The 20363-nt window shown below is 36.6% G+C and overlaps 1 protein-coding gene across 15 annotated transcripts in view; it reads right to left on the bottom strand.

The window, feature by feature from the left end:
- Positions 1–1124: 1124 nt before the first annotated feature.
- Positions 1125–20363, bottom strand: part of ZBBX (zinc finger B-box domain containing) — a 45375-nt gene continuing 26136 nt past the window's right edge. For 12 of the 15 annotated variants that reach the window (XM_065557829.1, XM_042853735.2, XM_042853732.2 and 9 more), the window contains 12 exons: positions 20187–20361; positions 17415–17535; positions 16697–16827; positions 16349–16452; positions 15856–15935; positions 14168–14334; positions 12348–12664; positions 11111–11270; positions 10263–10427; positions 5883–6131; positions 3549–3687; positions 1125–1368 (listed from right to left, as the gene is read on the bottom strand). In XM_065557829.1, coding sequence (XP_065413901.1) covers positions 1293–1368; positions 3549–3687; positions 5883–6131; positions 10263–10427; positions 11111–11270; positions 12348–12664; positions 14168–14334; positions 15856–15935; positions 16349–16452; positions 16697–16827; positions 17415–17535; positions 20187–20361 — 1884 coding nt within the window. In that variant the 3' untranslated portion in view covers positions 1125–1292. Of the gene's footprint in view, positions 1369–3548; positions 3688–5882; positions 6132–9430; positions 9536–10262; positions 10428–11110; positions 11271–12347; positions 12665–14167; positions 14335–15855; positions 15936–16348; positions 16453–16696; positions 16828–17414; positions 17536–20186; positions 20362–20363 lie in introns of all 15 variants that reach the window. The other 3 variants (XR_010590585.1, XR_010590584.1, XM_008164993.4) reach the window with 2 other exon arrangements.

Genomic DNA, 20363 nt, shown 5'->3' with positions numbered 1-20363 from the left:
ATTATTAAATTTCTGACTCCTATTCCTAGCTGGGTCTCCATGATGCTGTGAGGAGGGGAAAAAAAACAAAAAAAAAACACCTTACCAGGCCTCAGCCAAATTTGCCCCAATGGGAAAAATTAGTTCCTGAGCCCCTCACCCAAAAACAGATGATCCATCAGATCCACAGCATCCTAAAAACACACAAAATACAAGGCAAGGTGGGTGGATTCAGCTAAAATGGGGCTATGGGCTTGAGAAACTCAGAGCAAGGGTTTAAATAACGATTGTGGGGAGCAAGGAGCCAGTAGGCTTCTGTGGCTCTCAGACTGGCCAATGGGCACAGGAGTGCCCAGGGGGATGAGGGGTCTAACCTTGCCTATACTCCCCCTTTAATTCTAAACCTCTCCAGGAACTTGCAGGTCCAATCAAGTCTCTCACCTGTAAACCAGGGGGACAGCCATTAAGGAGGACCCGACCATATAGTCACCTGAGAAAATTGTTTTTAACTATATTCCATTGGGCACCTTCTGGGCCATTCCAAAGATGAACATTTGTTCTGAAGAAGAGTTTGAATGGGTTATCCCTGGCCAAGGATGTTTTAGCTGTATTTAAAAAGAGGGCGGAAATCCCCCAATCCCATCTTCTATTCAACTATTGTGCCAGATCATAGGGTATTGGAAAAGTGACCTTTTTTACTGATGAAGGTTAACATATTAATAATTCCATGTACTCATAGCCTAGTTTGGGGGGCTGAAATTCCAATTAGCATCCATTCATCCTGAGGGTAAATAGTTTTCAGCTAGGAGAATTTTGAATGGAAGCATGAAACCTAAGAATCTGTGCAGCTAGTAACTTTAAAAAAATACAGTTTTTTCCAAAGGGAATGTTTTGCAAAGATTCACAGGAAGGGTCTCCTATAGTTTTGGCTCACTGTGCTCAACATCACGGGGAGAGTCAATTGTCTCTTTCCAGCCATATACCTCTGCCAGGTCTTGAGCTTCCTCAACATTTTGTAGCAACAGACAACTTGCAGGATCAAGCTTCTTGTTTCTCTACTTTCTAAGGTTTCAGTAAAATACTCTTAAAAGATGCAATAGTAATATACTGTTTGTGCTAAAAAAAAAAAAGCCAAAACCCATAAATGATTTTTAATTTTAAACAAGTTTTATTGGTAGGATAGAATTGCAACAACATTCTTCAGCAGTTAACATCTTCAGCACCTGAGAACTGCCTTCTACAAGGCTGCTCGTTTTATGCGATGCAAAGAAAAATAATTACTAGCAAGTTTTGTTTGTTTTTTTTTTGGTTGGTCAACGTAGTGCCATAACTTCCTGCTTGTCCCTCAGAATCTCTTCCTCATCATCTGTATGGCTTTCATCACAGTCTCTTTAAAAAAAAACACACACACACACAATACAATGATTATAAACAGCTTGTGTTCAAGTTCCTCAAGGAAACAAATCCTGGTAGTATTTTTTGGTCCTGTTTCTCATACTCTTGTAATGTTAGCTTGATTTATCATATTAAAAAAAGGTATGCTGTGCAATTGGTAAATTGTTGCTTAAAGTATACTTTTAGCCAAAACTACCACGTCCATTTATTTTTCTCAACTTCTGTCAAGTTGTTTCTCAACTCTCTCAAGTAGGCTTGGCAGAATTTGATTTTTTTAAAATAATTTCATTGTATAATATCAATGTTTATTTTGAAGCTTTATAATTTTCATGAATTTAATTGTTAACAGTTGTGCAAAATTATGGGCGGGTCAGACAAGTATTTAATTACAGCAGATGTTGAGATTTAAAAAGTTAAAGCTTTAACACCATTAAACACAAATGGAATATTTTGATGTGTGATGCTGATAAAGTAAATAGCCTTAAAATCAAATTTGAATACGTAATCAAGCAGTTTTTTTTACTTTCCTTATGTGTAAATTTTGATCATTACTGACAAAAAAAATATTTCCATTAGTTTGTGTGTGCATGGTGAAATCAACGTTTAATGAAAATCTAATCCTTCCAACCCCACTCTTAGCTAAGTGGTGAGTCAAAAATACCTTCATTATCCTGTCTCTGAAAATCCCAAGCCCCAGAATAAATAAGCTAAGTAAGGGGTTTTCATTTGTACCATCATCATTGTATTAAATAGCAATCAAGCAAAAAAAATAATAATAATAAAATTTGTTTGAAATAGCTTTCTAGAATCTTGAGCGTAACATTTCTTCTGCTACTTTTTTTATTTAATTTGCAGATTTTGTTTAATTCCCTATTGACGTGCACCTGCTTCATTATTAACATAGAAATTCTAAAACAAGTTTCAGTTCCAAAACATTGTACAAAGTTTAACTAATCCTTTTTAGGTAGAATCATTATTATTTCCATTTTATAGATGAGTTAACTGAGAGGCAGAGAAGTTAAATGACTTTTCCTAAGGTCATGCACAGAATTCGTGTCAAAGGATTTTCTGGTTTCCAGTCACATGCTCAGTCCACTGGACTGTGCTGCACCATGACTGATGACAGAAAGTTATGGAATCAATGTTTCTAATTAACCTATGCCTTTTGGTTAGTTGGAAAAGAGTTTCCACAGCAAACTGTTGATGACTTTCATTAACAGGTGCAATTTTTATGTGTCTTGGCAATAGGGTAAGGTATTTAAAACCAAAACCCAACATTAATAATCTATAGGCATTTACCAGCAAATTACACCATTTTCATAATTTCTGATAGCTTTCCCTCCCCCATGAGAGTTGCAACAAATTTCCTATCACCTAGACCTGTCCACTAGCAGTGTTGTTCTACTTTCCTGGCAACAGCAATCATACCACTGTAACTGCCAGCTATGGAATTCCAAGAAACATGTCAGAGGGCAGATGCAGAGGACATGGTTAAATGGTGGAATTGTACAATTTTTATCAGACATCAAACAGTGACTGAGAAAATCCGCACTGCAATGGTCCAGAAAAGGCTTAAAAATGAAGTTCAGCTCTGAACAGTGTATGAGAACTAATGTTTTCCAATAAAAAACATAATTTCATTATTTTCTTAAGATTGCACAAGAAAAATAAATTAGACTAGCTATGCAAGTTACTTTATGTGGTCATGAAAGTTCACATTTAATAAAGGGGTCCTTACAATTTTATTTCTAATAAAGAATAATTCTCTCTCCAATCAGAGATGTCATGAATTAGCTAGAAACTACTTGGCTAATTTATGCAAGCAGCATATTTTTATTTTTAGATTTATATTCCTTCTAGCCCAATATATTACTATAATCTTGGTGGCTGGGGACTATTTTTTCTCATTTTTAATGGATTGCATTCCCTTATACATGTAAAGATGAAAAGTGTATTAACTCTGTGATTTAACAAAACATTATGCAGTGTAACTTAAACATATTAGGGCATTTTTTAATTTTTTTACTATATTGATGGGATTGTTGTAAGTCATTCAGATAAAACACATATACTAATAATTGGCCCTTTTAAAAAATATAATATTTACAAGTAGTTTGCCAGTGAAGCATTTTACTATACAGCTAAAAAAATAATAATCAGCAGGTTTAACTTACCTAAAAATATCAACTCTACTGTGGTATTTTATTTCTAAGTTATTATGGAAATCTGTAATATTTTCACTTATCTTCTTTGAATGTCTTCTGAAAGCCGATAAGTCTTCAGAGGTAAAGCTGTAAAGTTTTTCCTCAGGATCTGAAATATTTTATGTCATTTTCAGTAGCCTATGTAACAAAAGTGCAGTATCTACAATATATGGTCTCTAAAAACTTTCGCAGAACAGTAAAGTCATATCAGCAAAAACATGACATCATTAAGATAATAGTGATAAAATACTCTGGTTTAGGATGTTACTGGAAACACAAATTAATTATAACTTTGTATTATATGGCTGCATCAGTGTTTCTATTATTTTCAAGAGTTCATAATAAGGACAAAATACGATGACTTAAAGCTTGAAACACAGGGTCCATCAGCAGCTGCTACTATAGTTGCATACATTCCTATGGTCATAGATAGATAGGGTAGAGAGAGATGATTTGCTAGTTCACAATACTTCAAGAAGACTAAACAACATGGATCCCCACTCCTGGTGATATGTATGCACCAGAAGTTATACGGTCACTATGATAGGTAGAGGCTGCACCACTTCTTTATGACACTGAAGATACACAAGATAATATACCCTAACTATCCCTCAATTACTTCCACTTTTTCAGAAGCCTGTAGCAAGAAGAAGTGGTGTCAGAAGCAGAAATTAAGAGTGTGACCATCTGACAGTCTTCTCAAAAGTTATTGGTATTTTATTTCTCTTTCTCCTTTGAGTATTGTCAGTGTGCATCTTAACCCATGGGAGATTAGCAGCAACAGAAATCTACAAGGATGTGGGTTGGATGAGAACTAGTTAAATAACAACTGCAAGCCTGAAATGTGCATCATAACTCAAAACCAAGACTAAAGTAATGTTGCATTATATGTCCCAATGATGGAAGAATCTTTTAATCTGGACTACACCTTCCATGTATCATGATCCATCACGGCCAGGGACTCCCAGGAGGCACCATGGTGGCTCATCAAGAGGAGATCATGATACATTATGGAAAATGAAGCCCAGCCCATAGAGGAAATCTGAGTCATGAAGCACCCAAACTACAACTTCTATGAGGGACTGTGCCACACCTGGAGTATTGCGTCCAGTTTTGGTCCCCCCCACTACAGAAGGGATGTGGACAAATTGGAGGGAGTCTAGCAGAGGGCAATGAAAATGATTTGGGGGTTGGGGCACATGATTTATGAGGAGAGGCTAAGGAAACTGGGGTTATTTAGTCTGCAGAAGAGAAGAGTGAGGGGGGATTTGATAGCAGCCTTCAGCTACCTGAAGGGGGTTCCAACGAGGATGGAGCTAGGCTGTTCTCAGTGGTAGCAGATGACAGAACAAGGAGCAATGGTCTCAAATTGCAGTGGGAGAGGTCTAGATTGGATATTAGGAAACACTATTTCACTAGGAGGGTGGTGAAGCACTGGAATGGGTTATCTAGGGAGGTGGTGGAATCTCCATCCTTAGAGGTTTTTAAGGCCCGGCTTGACAAAGTCTTGGCTGGGATGATTTAGTTGGTGTTGGTCCTGCTTTGAGCAGGGGACTGGACTAGAGGACTTCCTGAGGTCTCTTCCAATCCTAATATTCTATGATTTCTAAATTAAAAATTTTAGTTTTCAATTTTTCATCAAAAACTTTAAATTGTCTGAAAGAAAAAAAAAAAGCATAACCTTAATCAACCATCTCTATTCACCATAAATTGTCCCTTAAACAAATGGTCTTCATAAAGGTGGCCTTAAAAAAAACAAAAACAAAAAACCACAATCCCAGGAGGGAAGTGTTTCTTTGCCAACACTGGCTGATAACTGGCATGTGTCATCTTGAAGATGACGCATTAATAAGATTTCCTTTTTGGCCTCTTTTTTTCCTGTTTGATTTAATCCTGGTGGCAGGGTTCATTTGCCGTGTTCATTATCAAAGATCAAGGAAGCAGGTGGCTGTTAAAAACCTCAGACCCAGAGGAGGTACGTGACACATCCTGTCAGATTTCTTTGATAGACATGCAGGAGGTGAGAGATCCATAAGTCTGAGCTCTCTGCAATTTGTTCCCATGCAGCTGAGCTGAAGATTATATGATGGTTAAAAGTAGGACGACCATTCTACTAAGCCAGAAAACTAGAGTTTTGCATAGCCCAGAAGGATGTGAGTACTTTGTGCTGGATCAGGTCTTTAATTTTCCACAAATCAAAGCTCAAATAATGATCATGAAGACAACAATAATGTAGTTTGCTTTACATTTTTGCAAGCATAAACACTGTTAAATGACTCTGATGTTCTCACTGTAAATAATTACCTGTATGACTTTTTAGTTCATTTTCCAAGCCAGCTAAGGCTTGTTGATCAGCAGTATATTCTAAGAGAGGGTCATTTTGTTCAGTTACATCAATGCATTCAATTTTTGAAATTTCAGTAGCAGCTCTAGATAAGGGCTGAGTAGTTAAATTTCTTGGTCTTGTCTGAGAGAGTGTACAGCAGATACGATCAGACTTCATAGATTTAGAGGATGGTATATTTGCTGACGAAGGTCTTTGTAAACTATTATCTGAAAGAAAAACAAAAAAATCATTTCCTTCTAATTGTGAATCAAGATTTTAGATGTATAACAGAATTTGATCTCACTAATGTCATTTTCTGTAATTAAAGTAATGAATTATTATTAGTCTTGGCAGAATCTGATTTTTAAATAATTTTGACAGATAATATTGATGATTAGTTTTTTAGCATTTTTATTAATTTCAGTTTTCACAGTTATACAAAATTATTGGGGAGCAAGCAATGAGGGGGTCAGGCAAATATTAAGTACAGTAGACACAGATTCAAAAAAGTTAAAGCTTTAGAACAATTTTAACATGAATTGTATATTTCAACACTTGATGTTGATAAAAGTAAATATTCTTAAATCAAACTCCAATTTGAAGTTCTCAAGTAATGTTTTTCTTTCTTTGCCTACCTATACATTTTGATCATCATTGACAGAAATATTTTTCACCTGTTTGTATGTGTGCGGTGACAACAACGTTTACCAATAAAAATCTAATCCTTCCAAGCCTAACTATTATTACTGAACATGGACATAACACAATGCAATTATAATGGGAAGTGGAATCTCTGATACTCCTTTTATAGTGCCATATAACTTTCTGGAAAAAAGTATTCTAGATTGCAAGTTAGCACACTTGCAGTACGTCTTCACTACCCGCCGATCGATCTATTGGGGATTGATTTATCGCGTCTAGTGTAGACACGGATAAATCGATCCTCGATCGCTCTGCCATTGACTCCGGAACTCCACCACGGCATGAGGCGGAAGTGGAATCAACGGGGGAGCGGCGGCAGTCGATCCCACACTGTGAGGATTCGAGGTAAGTCGAACTAAGATACATTGATTTCAGCTACGCTATTCTCATAGCTGAAGTTGCGTATCTTAGGTCAATTCCCCTCTCCCCCCGCAGTGTAGACCAGGGCTTGTTCTGTGTGGCACAGAATTTTTTTCTGACATGTTTAAAACTGTTGGTTCTGCATTTTTATTTATGAGTGTCTAAAAATAAAATATGAGTGTATAAACAAATAAAGTAAAATAAAATTTCAGATTTTTTGCACTGAATTCAAAATTAATTTTAAATCTGTCAAATAATACTTTCTAAACAATGAAAATGTCAACTTTATTGCCTAGGATGAGTGAAGAAATATGTGAGCTATGGGAGGGAGATAGTTGAGGTTGAGAAGGATAACTGATAAGAGAAGAATCACTTAACTGCTAATTCCTTTTGTTTGTTATTATTTAGCATTTGTAATACAATAGCACTTAAAGGCTCTGACTAAGATCAGGACCACATTATGCTAAGCACTGTACAAACACATAGTAATAGAAAATTCCTGCCCTAGAGAGTTTATAATTTAAATAGACAAGACAGACAAAGGGAGAGAGTGGAAACTGAGGCACAGAGAAGTGGCTTACTGAAAGATATGAAATCTAAGTTTTAATTTAAAGTAAACAAAGTTGTTTGTATGGAATTTGTGAGAAAGATGGTTTGACTATATACCATTCAACATGTTGCTTAATTTTTATTGTTGGTGAAGACATGAATATATTATATTCAACAGTGTGGCCACAAGCATTTGCTATTGCTGCTTGTTAAATGTTTAAGACGTGCTTGGTACATATTTTAGGAACACGTAATACTGAAATGGAAATTTTAAGAAAGAAAGCTTTAAAATGGTTAAAAACTGACTGCAGGATCTTATCCATGGCTGCCAGTTTCAATTTCACATTTTAGGCTGGGATTTTCAAAGGCTCGTCTGGGAGTTATGCATCCAACTTCCACTGAAAAAACAACAGCAGCAAATTCTTATTATTACAACAGTGTTACAGCTGTGTTTCTTTGAGGCTTCTTGTAATATGCACAGTGTGAAAATGAGACAGACTCTCTTACTAAATATGACCCCAAATGTTGAGAATGCTACAATGATAACATTTCTATGATGCAGAAGTAGCTATACTATAAACTTATTTAAAAAATACAAATAGACCTAAATCCTGTTCACTTTTCTCAGAAACACCCTGTGGACTAAATTGGAGTCTTTTGAGTAAAGTGAGCCGTGTTTGGCCCTAGAACAGTTATTTGCAGATAAGTACTGTAATACATTCTGTTTTGTTTTTCTAGTGATTAAGTGAACTGAAATAGCCAAGACGACCTTGGGATATGTGTCTGTTATACACATATCTTAAATATGGTGGCTCCAAATTGAAGTGCCATCATTTACAGTATTTCTGGAGTAATAGACAGCAGGAAATGGTACTTCTGAAAATGATTACACAATTATCTGTAACTGTCATTGTATGACGTATCATTTCTTTAATAATAATTTTGATATAATTCTTGATTTAAACTATTGCAGAGCTGCTGCTTCCCCCAATACAAATCCCTGAAATCTCATATCATCATCATCCACTACCCACCCACTACTGTGCACACAGAAGGGGAGATAAATCCAGATTAAGGACTAATATCCTATTGGTTTGTAGCAGATTACTCCATACCATGTATTTTGATTTCTTACATGCAGATTAGTGGAAATTACTTTGTGAAAATTAGGTATTTCAGTTACGAGGCTGTTTTTAATATTAGAATCAAATAATAAAATTTGGCTCTGATAAAAAGAAATAGCTTTCTAATATGCAAGAGTTCCTGTAAAGATTCCTCTTTAAGCAAAGGCAATTTCAAACAATTAGCTGGTAAAGCATGTGCAACTAAAGTTCTATGGACAATAATTTCTTCTGCCTGAAAAAGGGAAAGGCAGTGGAGACAAATAGTTCCAACTTGTGTAGTGAAAGAACCAACAAATCAGATAGCTCTCAAGCCTGCCTGCCTGTTTCATAAAGACCAGTGATACAGGACCAAGGTAAACTGGTTATATTTATGTGACTGTTTTGCATTCCACTACAGTACAGGTACAGCACATTCCTAAACTACCATCAAGTGAACATTCTTAATGATGTCAATTACTCTCTTCATACAACTAAAACTATCTTGGAACTTTAAGGAGTTGTCATATACCTTCAAATCTACAAGTTCCCTGGTGATGACAGTGAGTTAAAAATGTGAACCAATATGAAATTTAATCATGCAGTCATTGTGTATCTTTGAACACAGTAAGCTGCAGAGAGAAAATAGTTACTACCTATTTTCTCTTTTTATATACCTTTTATTATTCTCTCACAGGCTCTTTTTAGATTTTAGATCAATTTTATGATGTTTTCTCTGGATTTTGGGAGACCAGGCAAATTGTGGCAGTGATGCACTTGCAAATTTATTTATTCACACTATCACCTGTACTAACCACATCTTTCCAACTACTTCAGAGCCAGATTCAACTCTCATGGAAGAGTCCATAGCAAAGCCTTCACTGACTTCACTAGACATTGATAGGATATGCTATAATAAGCTGTAAGGGAAAAGTCAAAGAAAAGATGGTTAAAATTAGTGGACTCAGTCTAAGGTTGTGCAGTACAGAAGCCAGCACTTAATATGTCAGGAGGCTACCATATGTTGGTGTTGCTGTCTGCCTGTTGCCAGGGCCACCTACTGTTATATCTCAAACACTGATTGTAGAGAAAGCAAACTGTCATGTAGCTCCTTGCACCTTTGGTGAGTTGCTGCTGTCTGTCTGTTGTTGAGCTCACCCTCAGCCCAACCCTAAATGCTGGCATCAGGAAGACCTTTGGGACTGCAATTTGAGAATCACAGTCTGACTTCTGAGTTTGTTATTGGATTTATCCATCTTTCAAATTGAGTTTGCATGACTTTCATTTTTGGGGATGCGATTGAGGCAAAATTGGGGATCCTGGTCTAATTTTTTTCCCAGTGCTCCCCAGATTACTTGAGGGACAACTGACTACACTTCAGATTTTTCATTTTTCCAATATCTAAATCTAAAGTTAAACTGAGTAGACTCTAAAACTGCCTATTTTAGAAAAGAATAGTAAACTAGCATTCAAAAAATAATTAAATACAAATTGTATCAGACAGATCTAAGTCCCCGATCCAACAAATCACTGAAGCATGTGCTTAGCTTTAAGTCAACAGGACTACTGATATGTTAAAGTTAGCCTGGTTTACCTAACCTGCTAAATCAAGGCCTCCGAAAATTGTTATCTTGTCAATATTCTTACCAGTGGGTGACTTGTGCATTAATGTCCATGGCGAAACTCCAGCACATAAGTTTTGTAGTTCCAAACTACTTGAAGATCTGCTCAGTTCACTTTGCAAGACATCCTGTACTACAGAATCATCAGCATATTCACTTAAACTAGTGTCTCTGAACCAATGTCCCTTTCCTGAAATAAAAAATGAAACATAAATAGCACGAGGAAAATATTAACACTTTTTTCATGCTAATATTTATTTAGTCTGTGAGACTGTAGCTGCTGTATTATTTAATATTTTTAAAGAGAAGGGTCAACTGTGCTATAATTAAAAATTTCACACAAAAAATATACAATATATTTTAAAGTGAGATGTAGATAATTTGTTATACGTTTTTTATTTTACAGATTCTATACTTCAACAAGAAGGATTTAGTAACTTTTCATTAATCATTTCAGATGCTCTAATGGAAGCCATTAGAAGTAACAGAATAGGCATAATTTTAAGCAGACCATCACATCGAAATTTACCACCAGCAGAAAGGTGTGAATACTGACCGGAGTCCAAATTCTCAGGTGACATAGATAGAGAGAGAAAAATCAAATATGTTGGTGTAATTTACATCTTAAAATAGGGGACAGGATTACCCTATGCTTTCTTACATTCCGTTAGTTGATCTTCTTGGCAGAGCAAAATATCATACCAATATCAGCCAATTTATCATATTGACCTATAAACTATACCACAGGACCTAGTACATGCTTATATACAAGTAGAAATACATCTACGCACAGATAAAGGTTATGATGCACTGCAACATATGTACTCAATATGTAAAGTTCAGTTGTGGAGGATTTTATTTCCAGATTGTTACCTGAAACTGAAGTACTGTTTGTAGAGCTGCAATCTGAGAAAGGTGAAGGAATTGAATCAAGTGTTACTTGCTTAGAATTTGCATGCAAAATAAAGAATCCCTCAAGTCCTTGATATTGTGTCAAAGTAGGTTTTTCTCTTAGGGCTACTTCCTGTAACAACTAGGATAAAAGACAAAATATTAAAGACGACTAGAGGCTTATATTGTCTACTTATATTAGACCATGCCAAGTCAATTGTAATACAATGTTCACATCATAAAACCTGAAATCATTCTAATTAATATAAAAGTATTTTTGTGAAAGGTTTACAGTTTTAGACATGGGATATTTCTAAAAAAAGAAATCCTAAAAGCCTATCTTACTTAGTAGTCACCAACGTAATCAGAGTATTACCTCCACTGATCTTCACGCTTCTGTTAAGCCATTGAGGGTATGACTACACAGGGATCCAAAAACAAAACAAAAAACAAAAAACAACCCCACAGCTGGGCCAGCTCAGCTGACTCGGACTCATTCGCCAGGGCTGCAAAATCACTGTGAAGATGTTTGGGCTTAGGCTGCTGAGGGTCCCAGAGCTCAGGCTCTAGCCCAAGCCTGAATGTCTACATAGTGATTTTTAGCCCCGCAAGACCAAGCTAGCCACAACCATGCTGCGGGTCTTTTATCCCAGTGTAGGCATACTCTGTGATCTGCAACCATGAAAAGAGAGTCAAGATTACTTGCCTTGATGAACACACAAAGACTGCATTCATAAATGGAAGCAAGCAAGCAAACCTGCCCCTCAAACCTATATTCAGTGAGAGATGTTTGAATACTGCAGGTTTCATAGGAAGGCATGCACAACCTGAGACAGCAAAGTTAAGGGGGAAGGGAGGGTGAGCAGCAGACCTCACAGAGCAGCCCTTCTGACTAGCTGCCTGTTTTTTCTTGCTCCTTCTGAACTATCCCCATAGAAGACTGAAAGTGGGGGGGTGAAAGCACTTTTATCTTCCCCAGTTGAAAGGCTGGGCCAGTGACAGCCAGCCCTCCGCCTGCCCCACTAAAATTACATTCATGATTACCACTATTTTTAATGGAGTTACTTTGTTACTACATATTAATGTGCAGTATTTCATGGTAACTACTGTATATAGTTAACTACCAGTACCACTCTACTGCATTGTGCCAAGATAAAATGTTGAAAAAGGAGACAGGGCAATTATGCAATATTTAGAGAATAGGCATAAAACATTTTACCACTGAAGCCTCTGTAGTTACAGGTAAAATCAAACTCTTGCTTGTGTGGAAACTGTTACATTCCAGTGAATCTTTATTGTTTTTCAATGATCTTGTCGTGAGGGAAGGTTCATTGCTGCCTAATTTAGGAAGGTCAAAAGTCTTCTCAGGTAACATACAAGCACTAAGAGATCTTCTAGAAGTCTGTGTTTTAATGCTTTCTTTTTCGGTTACAGCACTTTCATGAGGACTGCTGAGAACTGTTTCTGCTGTGCTAGAATGGATGCAATCAGTATACATTCTTTCATGATTCACTGTAGATGTTTTTGCAGATGAAACTAAACAAAAAAGGACAAACTGGATGTCTACAGATAGTCTCAGGGAATTCAAAACAAAAATGTGCAGTCTGACAGCATTTTACTGTTTGATAGCCTTAAGATGTCAAATAAGCAATTCATAAGGAGAGCAATTGACTTTCATGTAAACTTACAGCTTGATTTTCAGAGACACTGGGCAGCCAGAGCTCTCATTGAAATCTATGGCAACCACCGGTGCTCAGCTTCTCTAAAAATCAGACCTGTAATAACTCATTATCCATGAATGTATTAAGTTATTTTGTATCTGACATTCCTAGAGGGGCAGCTATCGCCAAGAAAATGCTTTATGAAATTGTAACTTTTCCTTTTAAAAAAGGTGTGAGATCTGATTGGAAACAGTTGAACAACTGCAATAGCAGCATTATATTTTTACTACAAAAAAGCGAGATGGCTACATGGAAGTACATTTCTTTGAAAGCAGTAGCAGCTATGGATACATACTCTTGGGACATGTATCTTTTGCATGCAGCACAAGAGTAATGATTAAGGTTTTTTTTTTTCTTTTTATCTTAAGACATAGCTATTTGCCTTTCCTTCTCTGCCCCCAAGGCCACACATAGCACACCTCACTGTCCGACTGTCAGTTTCTCTTTCACCATTTGGGCCTGAGCTTGAACCAAATGCAAAAAAAGAGACTGGCTGAGCACATACAAGGACTAGTTTTTGACAGCTTGCAAGGAACAATTAAATGTAAAATCTTAACCTGGCATACTAATAATTTAAACACTAATTATTAAAGAAAAATGGCATAGTAAAATAACCCAGTTTTCTGATTCTGGAATAAGAAATAAATGTTTTTCTGACTAGTGCTTAATAATGATTTCACAATACAAAGCTGCCAAATTTTCAGACCTCTTTCATTACTCCATCCACAAAATTTTGAAGGTACATCTATATAAGTATTCAAATACTGCCTTTGTGCAAGCAAAACAGACAGACAGCTAACCAGGCACCCAGTCTGCAAACATAAAATCCTATGTGTACATGAAAATTGATGCACACAATTTGTGAATATATCAATGTGGTCCATTAAAACTTTGAGTTAAGGGGCCATTCTGAGCGGTTGTATAAGCGTACAGTCCATTTAACTCTCATTCTCTAAATAAACCTAGAGACTTTGGACCAAATCCTCACCTAGTGTAATTGAATCATAATTATGCATGCCATATACCCACATATTGCAAACATTATCTCTCCCTAATAATCAAGCTATAAACTTGTTTTTCCGCATGCCATACAATAATGCCACATGACCTAAAATGAATATTCAAAGTATCTTTAAAGAACAAATGTTTTTACTTTTAGCACAAAAAAGCTATTGTATTTAATTGGTTACAATTCTGTCTGCTACAAACACAGAAAGATCATCATATAAAATACTGTACTGCCTACTAGAACAAAACTTATTTTCTCTCTCCCCAAGTAAGGAAAGTGATAGCAAAAAATAATCTTACCAAAATTTACCTTTAGAAATTTCTTTAATGGGAACTGTGCTTCTACCATGAGGAATGAAAAGGTCTTTTTTGTCAGATGTAGAAGCAGAATTAAGAGATGTCTTGCTAGTTACATCAGCAGCTGGTTCTGGTAAAAAGTCTGTTATTGTATCCTTCTGATTTTCAGGTACTGCATCACTTTGGATTTAAAAAAAAAAAAGAAAAAAATTTCACACACAAAGGCTCCTAACAGACAATCACATCCAAATATTAGATAGTTTTCGGGAGGTCATGGAAGTTTAACAAGTGTCAATGGCAGTACTCTATATTGACTTTAATTTTTAGGAAACAAAAGTGAAATAAAACAGTATTAAAAAAGTTAAAAGGGCTTGATTACAGTGATTCCCAGTTTTGCCTGGACATACTAAATTAACGCGAGGATATTTCTTTAAGAACATAATGTAATCATAGAGCCAGCTTTCAATAATATAGTGCCTTGGATTTCTTGGCCCCCAAATCCTGATATGAAAGTACACAGAGGTCATTGTGCATGCAAGGAAAGATTTTCACTCATTCAAAAGTGTGTGTTGCACATTTAAAGTGTGTTTTTTTATTTTTAAAAGCACCTTGCAACCTCTAACCTCTTCACTAACAAGTCATCTATGTAAGGTGAGATGAAAACCTTCCAGCAGTGACGAATAATGGAATAGTCAGGATCTTTGAAAAGACCCAGAGGGATGGGGAAGTCAAATGACAGTGTCATGTATTAAAGACACTAGTCACCTAACACAAATGGAATATATTTTTATGAGTAGGATGAAAAAATGCACCTCATGGGCATCTTCAAATCAATTAATGCCAACAAGTCCACCAGATTCCACGGCTGCTTTGAATAAGCTGTGTCTTCATTGAAGCTAATCATGAAAAAATTCAGCCGCTTCAGATCCAAGACAAGACTGTTCCCCTTCCTTTACCACAAGGATCTCTGCCTTTTCTGCGACCTTGCAACTGTCTTTGGGGCTGCATATCCATATATATCATCATACGAATGGATACACAGTATAGGCTGTCTTTATGCTTGTTGCCTTCTAGATGGTCTGGGACTCATGGCATTGATTCACCCACTCCCAGGAGCGGCACCAGGGTTTTTGCCGCCCTAGGGGGCAGCGCTCCTCCTCTGAGCATTCGGCAGCGGAGGGTCCTTCCGCTCCGCGCCTTCGGGGCACTTCAGCGGTGGGTCCCAGAGCGAGTGAAGGACCTGCCACTGAATTTCCGCCAAAGACCCGGAGCGGAAGGACCCCCCGACGCTGAATTTCTGCCGAGGGCGGCAAAATCCTGCCCCCCAAATCCTGCCACCCTAGGCGACCGCCTAGGGTTGCCTAGTGGGAGCACCGGCCCTGCCCACTCCTAAGAGTGGTTGGAGAACTGAAGCTGCAGTCTCAATAGAGAGCACTGCCTTTTAAAATTTGTTTCGCATAACAAATATTCAAATTCACATTCAGGCTCTTATGACCTGGACTGGGTTTTTATAGCGAAATATTTTCTTTAACTCAAAAAAAATATGCAACAAACACTTTAATAATGAGGTTCATAGTATTGTACTGTACTGTTATGGCAAAATGTTTGCTCAACTATGATATGTCAGTCATAACAGATCACTGGTTCAATTCCTGGAAAGTAATGAAATCACAAACTACCCTATCATATTGTTCCATTTACCTTTGTTCATTACTCAATTTAGTGGATCCAACTTCCATCACTACAGAGTTACATGATTCATCTAGATCATCTTCACAAGACTAATTTAAAAAAAATACATACAGACACAGAGAGAGAGAGAGAGAGAGAGAGAGAAATTAGCTAAAGAATTCAAAGAATACATCACCACAGTGAGAGAAAAATTGGACAGATTACTTTTGTGTGACCTCTGTACAGTTGGTGCCATCAAAGGAGAAATAATAGGAACATTTATTTACTTTGGAAAACTGAACTTTCTATGGATGGACTGACAGCATTAACAATATACCAAAACAAGTACTTTAACTATATTTCTGGTGATCTACAGTATCCCGTTTAAGTTTGAAGTCTAGCCAACTCAACTTTTCTGTTTGGCTCTTACTAATTTGAAAATTTAATTGCTCAATTTGTTTAAAGGGTATAGGATAATTAAACTGAACCATTTGCAGTTTACTGTTAAGAAACATATACTTACATCACTGAGTACCTCAATTTTCAAAGCAGACTCAAGGTTCCCAGGAACTGTGTCAGACTCTTCTGCTCTAAAGAGAGCTGTCCAATACTTTTTCATATCTTCAACTGGGAAATACAATTAGAGTAGTGCATTCACTTTTTTTTTTAAACATTTTTATGTATTAAGTTACTGGGTTGGGGGTTTTTGGGGGGTGGAGGGAGGCTGTTTTGTTATTTTAACTACCTATCTACCATCTTAACTATCCTGACTACCCACATAGATCTTCAGGAAAGAACAATTTACTTGCAGTTGTTTAGTGAATATGGACATGAGAAAGAATTGTAAGGAACTAATAGAAGTCCAACAAACCTATTAAATCATCATCATCATCATCTCCTCCTCCTTCTCCTCCACTCAGAGTATCATCAGCTTCATTCATCAATTCATGCTTAGGTCTGAATTCATCTGCTTGAATACCAGATATTTGATCAACTGGTATTCTTAAAAGAAGAAGAAAAAGAGGAGTCAAGTCTTTAAAAGTTACAGTATTATTACTATCACTCTCATACTACTATAGTGAACACTGTCACTTCATACAGACACTAAAGTTTGGGCCTCATCATGCAGAGCTGCTTGTGAGAAAGGCTGAGCACCCTTGACTTCCATTGACTTCTGTAGGCATTGATGGTACTTAGTACCTCCCAGAAACAGGGGATAACAAAATTATCGAGCACCCTCTATGCTTCAGATAATGTAGTCTTACAGTAGTAAGGCTCCTTGAGAGTGAACTGAAACTCCTAATTTTTGTTAATAATACCATCAAGTTCTACAAGAGATTGTTATTTTTGTATTGATATTAAAGAAAACCTCTTTAAAATAATTCCAAAATAATGATTCATCAAAATATGGACATAATTAGTAATTTATTTTACAGGGGGAAAAAACAACACAATCACCTCATCTAAATTTCCCAATATTTGTTTAATATGTTCTCAAATATCCAGATAAAATTGCTTTAGATTGCTCATATTAACAAATGCAGCTATTTCTGGATTCTTTTATTAGCAGTGTGTGATTCAGTGACTACCTTCTATGCTTCTTAAGCCACAGTTTCTCCATATAGTTCAGGCTTTCTTCTTTGAATTCAATTTTAACAGGTTTTCTCAAAATTGTGAGATGGGTCTGTACCTCACAAACGCCCATGGATTCTATAAATATAAGGAAAACTGTAATATGTATCATTCAAATATGTTAATAATATGCTTTCCTTTTATTAAACTATAAAAGTCATTTTAATTAATAGTCTATGCTTGATTTAGATATCGGCTTATTCATGAAATTTAAAAGGTTAATCTCATATTATTCATATTCTGTTGAGAGAGTTATCTGCAAATTGCGGTCTATATGAAAAGTGAGTTTACAATCTAATTTGGATTGATTGGATTTGACTGAAAAAATAAATCACACACTCTCTCTCTCTTTCTCTTTTAGGGCTAAATCATCATACCCTGTGCGAAAACAAGCTTTAAACTGAACATTTATTCAGGGTTGGGTAGCTGACGTCAGCTGACTTCTTCTGCTCCTCAACTGGTAGCAAATAAATTGGAAGTTAGAAGGATATATGTAAAGATTCCACTGACAAGCAGTAAAGGAGAACTGTACAGTTAAGTTTTTCTCATGCCTAATGAAAGACAAGGAACTAGCTTTTAAAACAATGACATATCCTTCGAGATATGTGCATTATCTGTACTATATAAGCTTGCTAATTAATTCTGACAGTCATGTACTTGGAGGTATGAGACCTCAAAAACAGATTTACATGGGATAACTGAGTGTCCAGATTGATATGTAAGACCTTAAACTTGCACACATTTTTGTCTTACCTTTATGCATTGAAAGCAACTGGGCTGCTCATATGCATAAAGCTAAGCCCATGCACATTTGCAGGATCAAAGCCCATGGATTTCCAAATAAAAACCGCAAATCACCAGGAAAGGTATTAGTAAAAGTATAAGATTATTCTAAATGTATCAAGTAGCATAGTATACTTCAGAAAGAGAGAGCACAGCAAACTGCTATCTATATACTAGTGGAGACACAGAATATCCTGCACAAATCCAAGTAAACACGATTTTGTTTCGTGGTTCATGATTAACGAATGATCACATCTCTTCACAGGGAATAATTCAACCTGATACCAGAGATTGATGCGGATACTCAGCTATCAGAGAAAAAGAAAATGCACTAAAATGTAACATACATAATCCTGAGGCATGTGCATTGCTCACCTCAATAAACAGGCTGTAATTATTAGGCTTTGAATTTACTAGTATAGAGGTCTCAGGTGAAAGCAAGAGAGACAAGATTGGAGAGGTATATGACAGAAGTTCTTTGCACTCTTAGCAAGTACCTTTGAGCTGAATATCTGAAAAATCTGTGGCAGCTAAATCTTATTAAATTAGTTTTACAGATTTCACTGAAGAACAGCGGTTGACTTGCCCAGGGTCACAGAAATCAGAAATAGAACTCTGGTCCCCTGCACCATCAGTAGACAACACTGTCTGTATACTATTCCACTATTCTAAATAATAATGGGAATACTTCACTTTAAGGAAAATATATTCACTATTCCTAGAGAATATTATCTCCACCAACAGTGTCTTAGAAACAATTCCAAATACTTAAGTCATTGTTTGCAAAGTACATAAAAAGGCTATAATATTCCAATAACATAATGTGGCCTACTTGAGCAAACTGAAGTTCTAGAAACAGATTAATCAGCATTCAGGGTGCTTCAATATACAAACAAAAGCACTAATATTCATTTGGTGTGTCTTACATAGTGTATACTTGAGGAACCATATAACCATCACAATAACAATATTAAAAAAACAAACAGTAACATTTGAAAAATATTCCAGAAAGTACAGACTTCCTAGCAGTACATAAATGAGCATGCCTGTTCTGTGCAGAGCTCCATTCTGGTCTTTATTTGGTTCTAGGGAGCCCGGCATCAGTTTCCCTTCACACCAGAGCTCCTCAGTAAGTCCTCCAAGTCCTTTGTCACATACCAATGCTCCTTTTTAGGGACTAGTTTATCAATGTACAATTTGCTCAAATACAGTCTCTTTCATTGAAGACTCCCACAAGGTACAGCTCCTCCTTTCCCTTCCTCCTCCTATTGCAGCTTCAAATAAAGTCTGTTTCTGAGGTCTTTCACTTGGCACCGGCACTCCTTTGTGAAACTCGTCTAACACAGCTACTTCTTATTCTCTCTCCTGTCAGAGTGCTCTGGCTTCTTTTCTTAAACCTGTGCTCCCTGGATTCTGGGTCACGCCTCCAGAAGGCTTCTCCAATTACTTCCCTCAGCAACCCTTTCAGCAGCTCAGCCCCAGCTCAAACAGTTCCTCCCTTCCTTTTGTCCACTCTTCCCAGTCTCATAAAGCCTAGGTACCTTCCACTTCAATCAATCAGCAGCAGTTAATCAGCCAGAGGCCTCCTCTTTCAGTCAATTGGGCATCAAAGAATCAGTCACACTTCCACCCTCTGACACACATTTTATCAATCTATTTGATGTATTGTTAAATCAGTGCAATGGGTGGATAGGAAATGATTTACTATCTAAGAAAGAGGCGTACAGTTTGTGTCATGAACTATGTCACCTTCCAATAGCATGGTAATCAGCTGGAGACTTAGAAATGGTCATTTTAATAAAAAATTATAAATTCATACATTACAAGTTGATACTGTAAAGGCTGATATAGGCTCATCAGTACATAAGCTTTGAGAATATACACTATTGATCAAAATGGGTTCAGTTTTCTTTTTAAAAATGTATTTAGCAGAAACTAATTCATACCTGGTTGAGCCTCATCAGAGTTCTGGTCCTTTTTGTGTTCATGATTTCCATTTCTCCACTGAGTTAAAGCTTCTTGAAAGGACGCTGCAGATTCTTCCTCATCAAAAGTACCATACAGTAATAATCCACCATTCTGATTCTCAAAAACTACCCCTGTTGGTACTGTGGAAACTTCCT

Source organism: Chrysemys picta, chromosome 9, assembly GCF_011386835.1.
Source record: "Chrysemys picta bellii isolate R12L10 chromosome 9, ASM1138683v2, whole genome shotgun sequence".
Classification (NCBI taxonomy): domain Eukaryota; kingdom Metazoa; phylum Chordata; order Testudines; family Emydidae; genus Chrysemys; species Chrysemys picta.
This window is presented reverse-complemented; position numbering and strand designations above follow the sequence as displayed.